The sequence below is a fragment of the Brassica rapa genome, chromosome A09 (assembly GCF_000309985.2).
Source record: "Brassica rapa cultivar Chiifu-401-42 chromosome A09, CAAS_Brap_v3.01, whole genome shotgun sequence".
In the NCBI taxonomy this organism is placed as follows: Eukaryota; Viridiplantae; Streptophyta; class Magnoliopsida; order Brassicales; family Brassicaceae; genus Brassica; species Brassica rapa.
The window spans coordinates 17,448,575-17,456,570 of NC_024803.2; the positions used below are offsets into that span (position 1 = coordinate 17,448,575).

The 7,996-nt window shown below is 38.7% G+C and overlaps 3 protein-coding genes across 3 annotated transcripts; 1 reads left to right on the forward strand and 2 right to left on the reverse strand.

Annotated features, from left to right (window-relative positions):
* The first annotated feature begins 3,119 nt into the window (after positions 1-3,119).
* Positions 3,120-3,703, forward strand: LOC103839846 (putative defensin-like protein 256). The gene is made up of 2 exons (XM_018654632.2): positions 3,120-3,234; positions 3,372-3,703. The coding sequence occupies exons 1-2, from the start codon at positions 3,177-3,179 to the stop codon at positions 3,587-3,589; spliced, it is 276 nt and encodes a 91-aa protein (XP_018510148.1). The 5' UTR covers positions 3,120-3,176; the 3' UTR covers positions 3,590-3,703.
* A 128-nt stretch (positions 3,704-3,831) lies between these two features.
* Positions 3,832-5,248, reverse strand: LOC103839847 (plant UBX domain-containing protein 4). The gene is made up of 4 exons (XM_009116333.3): positions 5,002-5,248; positions 4,622-4,904; positions 4,449-4,544; positions 3,832-4,366 (listed from the first exon to the last, which is right to left on the reverse strand). Exons 1-4 carry the CDS (start codon positions 5,148-5,150, stop codon positions 3,983-3,985), a joined length of 912 nt encoding a protein of 303 aa, XP_009114581.1. The 5' UTR covers positions 5,151-5,248; the 3' UTR covers positions 3,832-3,982.
* Positions 5,249-5,911: 663 nt separating this feature from the next.
* Positions 5,912-7,877, reverse strand: LOC103839848. Its single transcript, XM_009116334.3, has 7 exons — positions 7,677-7,877; positions 7,539-7,601; positions 7,065-7,214; positions 6,877-6,950; positions 6,646-6,764; positions 6,413-6,496; positions 5,912-6,201 (listed from the first exon to the last, which is right to left on the reverse strand). The coding sequence occupies exons 2-7, from the start codon at positions 7,543-7,545 to the stop codon at positions 6,099-6,101; spliced, it is 537 nt and encodes a 178-aa protein (XP_009114582.1). The 5' UTR covers positions 7,546-7,601; positions 7,677-7,877; the 3' UTR covers positions 5,912-6,098.
* Positions 7,878-7,996: the final 119 nt, after the last annotated feature.

The following is a 7,996-nucleotide window of genomic DNA, read 5'->3' on the forward strand; positions in this document are numbered from 1 at the left end:
TCTCTCTCTACTTGACGACACAGAGACTGTGTCACTCAAGTTTGGGGGAGGTACCAAGTATTTGATCATGTTTGCTTTGATGTTGTCTCATTGAGTCATGCATGGCATACCTATTTGCATAGATAAAAAAAAATCAATCATTTAGTTTGCATCATTTGTATTTTTAGGAGAGTCTAGAGCATATAGGTTGCATTCACTTGCATTGGGAGCAATGATTTTGAATGCCTTGTAAAGAACACTACGTTGCACTTGACTAGCTTTTGCACCTCTCAAAAAGACTTGTATGTTTCGAGCCTTGAAAACTCTTCCTGAAACTTTTTGATTGCTGAAACTCAGTCTTTGAAGCCAACTACAACCTTATTTGAACTGAACGAACTTAATGCTTCTTGCTCATGGTCCCTTGTGTTCTGAGTCATGGCTATACACACTTGAGTTGTCACATCTTTTATACCAATCTTTTTTGACAAACTCTAGTGGTAGACCACTCCCAAAACCTTTTCCTCCTTTTAAGCTTTCATTGTTTGAAGAGTGAGGCCTTTTTCGGAAAGTCTTACATGTGCATAATGTTGAGAGTATCGGGAACGACAATGCTTGATCTTCATTCTTGCTAGATTGGACACTCTATTGTCTAGCTATAGGTGGGGGTGAGTGTTGTGATTATGATTTGGGAGAAAAGAATAGACTCTTTGTGCTTAAGTGAATTGTTTTATTGGGACCGGTATAGAAGCCTCTAGCTCAAGTTTTGAAAAGTCTTGGCCCCCAGCCTAAAAAAAAAAAGGGAAAAAGAAAAACGAAAAAAAAAAGAGAAAGAAAAAAAAAAAAAGAAAAAGAAAAGAAAAAGGGGGCTAGCAAAGTTGTTAGGAGCTAAGAAATGTTTTGAGGTTGTGAAAAATCCCTTGTAGATTTCAAAGAGAAGCAGTTAAAGTTCTTAGGATCTTTTGGTGAGAGATGTGAGTTGGGTTTGACATTTGGGAATGATTGTGTAATTGTATGTTTGGGAAAAGGGTAGAACAATGGAGATTGAGCATTGTATGCATGAGTTGGTCCCTTTCTTAGATATATTATGTGCAATGTCAAGGCTACTTGTTTTGAGAGTAAACCACCTTAAAGATCATATGTTTTGAACCTCTTGAATCACTTGAATAAAAGCCTTCCCTTACCCAACCAAATGACTTGGACCAACTGACCATTTGCAAGAATTCACCTGATGTTTTGTGCTTAATGAATGTGAGAGTTGGTTGATTTGAATGTGTGGATGCTTGATGATGAGTGTAAGAACAAAAAGAGTTAAGATAGGCCTAGAGAAGCTAGAGTGTAATAAGAGAGTGTGCTAGTTGTGTTTCTTTTGGCTATGTGCTCCCACCTTCAACCTCTCTCCCTATGAGTTCTAGAAAGTTCACTTGTGGACAAGTAAAAGAACAAGTTTGGGGGAGTTGATATCTTGCATATTTACATTGTTTTATCCATTCATTCATAAACATTTTCATCATATAGATTAGGATTTAGACATGTTTAGGTTGCATTTTGCATACATATGTCTCTATCAGGTATTTGAGTACCACATGGAGTTTCTGGAGACATTTGGGTGCATTTGGAGCTCAAAGGAGGTGATTAGAGTGGTCTTTGGACGAGCACTGCCTGGAGCGACTTCTCGGAGCGACTACATGAGGTCGCTGTGCACCACATCCCGGAGCGACTCATCCAGAGCGACTGCACGAAGTCGCTCGCGTTTTCACATCCGGAGACACACATATTTGACCCTGGAGCGACCTTCCAGAGCGACGTGCTGAAGTCGCTCCCGATGTTCAGAGCGACCTGCTGGAGTGACACACCAAGGTCGCTCGCGTTTGTGCTGTCGGAGACACTAAAAGTGGCTCTGGAGCGACTTGCTGGAGCGACACCTGCAAGTCGCTCCGCGTTATTTTGCTGCCGAAATTTACAATTTTCGGGGACCTTTTTGCAATTTGAAGGCACGTTTTGCACTTCTAAAAAACCTATGTTTTAATACTTTGTAAGCCACGAGAGGCAGATTATCTTTTATCTTTTGATCTATTGAGAAATACACAAGAACTCTCTTGAGAAGTTCATCTCTTGGATTTTGATTGTTATGTTCTTGTGTTATTGTTGATTTCTTATCTATTTCTCTACATGATTAATCTGAAATCCAATATGGGTTTAAGAGGAATCATGGAGATTAGTGAGTAATCACCTTTGGAATTCATGGGTTAGGGAGATTAAGGGTGATTAGGTTAGAGCTAGGATGTTTTAGTGTAGATCATTCATATTTCCTTGCTAGTAGAGTAATCATAATGCATCTTCTGAGTTGGCCACTCAGTTGTTGATCCTTAGGCATTTCTCACCCGAAAGGTGTTCGATGAAATGCCCGAGACAACTCTCCTAGGCTTTTAGTATACTTTGCCAAAGACATTTGTTGTTAAAGATGCTAAGATAGCTAATAGACTTGTTAGTAATGATTGCTTTCATATTATTCAACCAAAGACATTTGATGTTTGAGATATGTTAGCAAATGAGCATTCATCTAGACATAGAGCTTGCTTAGAATTGTGTCTAGGCTTAAGGTTGATAGTTTGATTGATCATTTGCCATCCTTAGTTCGATACTTGATCACCCAAGGTCTAATCCCTATGCCCATGAGTTCTCTTTTCCTTTAGTCAAGAAAGTATCATTCTGTTATTGCTTTCTAGTTTAGTAGTAGTTTAAAACCCATCTAAATCATTGGTTGCACTTAGATTAAGTGAGTACTTGCATTCTCAGTGCTTTGATATCCCTCAGAACTGGTTCGACAATCTTCTATACTACAACATTTGTCTTAGGAGCCTTGAAAACTCCTAACATCAAAAGCTCTAAAGTAGCAGGACTAAGCCACATCCCTAGCTTCTCCATAGTAATAATAAAAGTTTCACCACATTTCCAAATTTATTGATAGTAGCTATTTTTTTGTTTGTAGATTTCCCCTATTAATTTTAGTAGCAATATTTGGTGATAAAATATAGTACTAATTACACCTTGTATATTTCCTTGAGTAATACAAAAAAAAAAGCTAAAGAAAAAACGATTGTTCCAGATTTTATGGTTATAACCATCATCTAGTTGGGACTATAAAAAGCCATGAAGAGTAACTTCATTTCATCATTAAAAAATCATTTACGTGAAGAATGAAGACCATTTCCCTTAAATTTTTGTTATTGGCTTGTCTTGTTGTCGTCATTTTCCGTAAGTATGCATGCATATATCCAGCCTAGAGAAAGAAAAAAAGATTTGTTTGAAATCAGTTTTAGATTGTTTATTTTAAAACTTTTCTTAGTATATTTGTTTTTAATATCACTTTATTATATTTTGGTGTGTTGAAGGTCAGAATCTTGCAGTGGGGAATTTTTGTAAAAACAACAATGACTGCAAAAAGTTATGTGGAGGGCCTGGAGGCTATTGCAACAATATTCGTGAAAGTTGTGTGTGTCATAATTTAAACAATATAAATGCAATTAACCTTGGTTCTTCTAACGATCCTTGTATCCCAGAACATCCCGGTTGTCGTGGAGGTCCTCCACCAAAACAGTTGAAAGTGTAACGATAAAACTATTGTATTTTGATCCCAAAAAAGACTATTGTATATGTCTGACATAGTATATGTCTGTGTCTGACATAAGTTATTTGCTGAATAAAATATAATTTCATTTATCAATTTTGTTGTTCACATTCATGCTTGGATTTTTTAAACATTAAAGTAATGCTTGGTATTGTTGTTTTATCATTTGGAGCCAAATACATTACTTTACCAAAAGAATAATTTGTAAATAACTCCAACTCGCATAATGAGAATAATATTTTCGATAAAATAATTAAATCTATACCACGAGTCTTGTTCTTCCGATATGAGAGACCCCGTTTAAGTGCCAACATTTTCTGGTTACAGTAACAGTTACGGAAACTCTGATCCAAAGACAAAAAAAGAAGAAACATTCTAGAATTTCTGAAGAACAACAGAGTTGGCTAGACCAGCTTGTTCGATGGTCTGAGTGAGATCAGTCAAAGGCGCAGGTGGGAATCCCATTGTCTGAAGCTGGTAGTTAACCGGAGCTCCAGGCGGCCGAGAGGAGTCGATGAAAGCCCGAACGTCGTTAACCGTGTGATGGTGATTGAACTTAGCCACAAGCCGGGTCCCATCCGCTAGTCTAATCTGGATCGATGCGGTCGGAAGGGTTTCATCTATTACAAGAGTTGGAGACGGTGGAGATGCTAAACCGGTTTGTACCGGAACGGCTGCGGAATCTGGAGCCAGCGATGAGGTAGCACCACCAAGAGTCCTTCCAACGCCCTGAAAGGAAACCTTAGGCTTCTCTCTTTCCTACAATGAGATGAGACAAGATCAAGACAAAAAGGGATACAAATATGGATTTAGAGTATAGAGAGAGAGGAAGGACACTCACAGGACATTTCTCTTCCCTTCGCATCAGATTGACATGTACAGGAGCTCTTCTATCTTCAGGCTCAAGCTCTTTCGGACACTCAGACTTTCGAATACTCTACCCATTAAAGAAAAACATAAGGACAACAACAGTTATGACATGACATGACATGACATTTGGTTCTGTAGTAGTACCTCGAGAAAAGAAGCATTCTCTGGATCATCCAACTTCCTCAAGGGACCATCATCTATAGTGAATCCATTAGACCAGAAGATAATGTTGTGAGCCACAGGGTCAGGCTGTTGAGGAGGAGCGGTTGCAACGCTTTCACCTGAAAGCAACCTCCCAGTTCCAGTGAAGCTTCTGGAACTCGAAGAAGGAGTCTCGAGAGGTCCTTCAACAGCTCCTAGCTGTCTAGCTTGGTTGAATATCTCATCAACATCATCCTTCTTCGATGGATCTTGAACCATCATACCACTATAAAACGATTCAGATCCAAACGTGTCTAAGTACGATCCTAACACTTAAAGAGGGTTAGAATATCAAAGAAGTGAGATGGTTATTGAGGACTGACCTTTTCTCGCCGCCGGTGTAGTACTCCTGAGGACCGTCGGAATCACTGTCTGAGTCCGGGTTTGATCTCCGATTGAGATCGGAGAGAGTGCGGATCCCACCGGCTCGACTGCTCGACGGCTTCGCTGGTTTCTTGTCCTTCGATGACATGGTTTACTACTCCGATGCGCACACAGTAAAACGAGAGAGAGAGAGATGAGGCACTGTCGTGTGTGTGTTGTTAACTAAAAGATGACCTGGGGTTGGGTTACTTCGGTTTATTCGGGTCGGATAGTTCGGTTAACTGAAAAAACTGTTGAATTGAACCGAAACATTTTACGGTTGGATTCGGTTTGGTTTTGGTCAATTCGAATTGGTTCGGTTACAAATATTATGATGAACCGGTATAGTCTCAGTTTAAAAAATCGGATTAGTTGATGGATGAACCAAAATCCGAGCATTTTGATTTAATTTGGCATGTTCGGTATAGAATTTTTTGGTTGGTACGAAACTGGCTCTATCAAAACCAGAAGGAACCGAATCTTAGCCTACCGACATTTCTAGATAAGAGAGATCACATGCATGCTTCATGGAAGACAGTGATGAATGGTGATAAAATCTCAGAATGAGCCTAATTCAAAATTAGATTATAACTAAGAAAAAAGGGAACCTTGTGTAAACCCAATTTCTGTGTGGTCGATCACCATCGATTTTAGATGTCTAGACAAGCTTATAATGTTTACCTGGGAGGATGTTATTCATGAAGCCCGGTTCAAGTGTGCAACTTACAGAAAGAGTTTGATGTCTGCTCATATGTCTTGGCCAATGTGCACTCTATGTCAGAAGCTTGTCAAGACAACATTGTCTTCCACTATCAAGGATCAACATTATGCTCCCAAGTTTGTCTTGTGACTTGTGAGCATCATATTTGGTTTATTTTAGAAGCATCTCAAGCGTATCTAATATCACAGTCCAAACGAGTGCTTTTAAGTAAGTATATTTTACTTTCCATATGAAAACATGGTTACATTGGGAAGCATCTGCACCATACATGCATTATTATTTTTTAGAATGTGTATAATTCATTCTCTGGAGCATGCTAGTAAAATGACAAAAGCTTCACCAAAGAAACCATCTCTTCGGAGTAGAAGGTTTCGCCGACGGATCATGTCCCTCCTTTTTCCTATTTTCCATTCCTTGCTTCAGTGACTCCAGTCTTTTCCTGTGACATCCATGAAAGGAAAATATAACCTTTGCTGTAAGCTAAGAATCAGACCCAAATTAAACACATTTTACCATATAAAGGGGTATAAAACAATAGCTCAGTTACGGATGCATATATAAGCTCAACTAGTCTCATGCAGCATATTAATTCCATGATAACATGTGTTATAAGCATTGCTACTCTATAAGATAAGGTATCTTTACAGTACTTGGTATCTGTCATACGACCGTGCAAACTCCACCTCTGACGAAATCCTTCGATTCCTTCAGCTCCACTAGCTAGAATCAAATGCCTGATCATATAAACACTTGGATCATTAGCAGAGTTTGTGAGGACTTACAAGGTAGATCCAGAGAGAAACTCTTATCATAAAGATTATCCAAAAAGAAGGTTTAAATCTGAAATTCTCTGTGTCACTACACAATGTTTAAGAAAGAGTACCTCTCTAGTGATGTGGCTTCAGATTCAAGCTGAGTAACCCTTTCCTTGGCAAGATCAATAGGCATTGACGATCCTAACTTGTATTCGCTCTCTTGAAGCCTTACTCTCAATACCTTGTCCTAAAAAAAGAAGATAATAATATAAAGAAAAACTCAAGGAAATAGATATGAAATACGAAAAAGTAAGCTATACAACCCGAGAAGATAGATAATGTGGAGAAAGACAACACACCCTGCTTTCAGCACATTGTCGATACAAGGCAAGCTCATCTTGGCAAAATGGTTCAATATCATTGATTTGCAAGCCTGAAACCCAAGAGTAAAAATAATCAAACTCCACTCACTGATGGATGGAATGTTATGTATCACAAACCAAACCGAAGATACACAGAGTTTGTAACGGGTAAACAGGGGACTTACATAGGAATAGATTCCTCAAAATGCCATCGCACAGTTCAACACCTTCGAGGACATGTGAAGCAATTTCAGGAGGGATGACAGGAGATGGAGGACCCATCATTAGGTCGTCGCCAACCAGTATGGTCTCCTCCATCATTGGCTGTGAATCAACTGAAAAATTGTAATCACCAATGTTACAACTTCCCATATACATATAAAAAAAATGGACTTTGGATCCAAAAACTCTCGTCATAAAGAGACCTCAAATTCAAGTTTCCAAAATAATAATGCACAAATGGTGACGGAGATTGGGGTCTGAACAAGCGATACTAAGAAGTTTTAGAACAAAAATTACAACTTAAAGCTAGCAACGAACACAATTTCATAGATTTTTTACCCGCAAACACCATAAGGTTTGTAACATAAAGAAATGGCCTTTCTTGAAGCTAAAACAAATTCACATTTTTTTCTATTTCTCAAGAATCAGTCACTTACCGTCCATGGCTGCTGCGTATAAAAACACCTCAAGCAATGAAGAACAAACCAAACCTCTGAACCCTGAACAAAAAAAAAGATCATACACTCACTTAGACATTTCGTCGAACAGTTTCAAGGCAACAGAAGTTCTTATACCCGTACAAAAATTAATGATGGAAAAATCAAAAAGCGTCTGATCTCAGAGAAATTGTTCTTTCAAAACTGAGAAACAAGATCCAAACGCGACAGTGATCGTCCCTAACAGCAAGGTTTACCTTCGAAGTGCCCCTGGCCCCCTGCTGATACACTCTGACTCTTGTTTGGTCTTTTCCTTTTGAGGAATGTTTTGGTCAAGAGACGTAAAGTTCTTTAACGACGTCGTTGAAACTTAAATCTAGTCCTTGAAACGCTGTCGTTTGAAATTACATCTAGTTCTTGATATGATGTCGTTTCATGGCGTCCAAACTGATGTAAAA

What these genes read in the sequence shown, in the direction of transcription:
- LOC103839846 (XM_018654632.2), top strand. Translation starts at nt 3,177, where the DNA reads ATGAAGACCATTTCCCTTAAATTTTTGTTATTGGCTTGTCTTGTTGTC. An exon ending in TCTTGTTGTCGTCATTTTCC is followed by an intron (nt 3,235 to 3,371) that starts GTAAGTATGCAT and finishes GGTGTGTTGAAG; the next exon opens with GTCAGAATCTTGCAGTGGGG.
- LOC103839847 (XM_009116333.3), bottom strand. Translation starts at nt 5,150, where the DNA reads ATGTCATCGAAGGACAAGAAACCAGCGAAGCCGTCGAGCAGTCGAGCC. An exon ending in TACACCGGCGGCGAGAAAAG is followed by an intron (nt 4,905 to 5,001) that starts GTCAGTCCTCAA and finishes ATCGTTTTATAG; the next exon opens with TGGTATGATGGTTCAAGATC. An exon ending in AGAATGCTTCTTTTCTCGAG is followed by an intron (nt 4,545 to 4,621) that starts GTACTACTACAG and finishes TTTAATGGGTAG; the next exon opens with AGTATTCGAAAGTCTGAGTG.
- LOC103839848 (XM_009116334.3), bottom strand. An exon ending in TTTGAGGAATCTATTCCTAT is followed by an intron (nt 6,951 to 7,064) that starts GTAAGTCCCCTG and finishes CTTGGGTTTCAG; the next exon opens with GCTTGCAAATCAATGATATT. An exon ending in GACAATGTGCTGAAAGCAGG is followed by an intron (nt 6,765 to 6,876) that starts GTGTGTTGTCTT and finishes TTCTTTTTTTAG; the next exon opens with GACAAGGTATTGAGAGTAAG.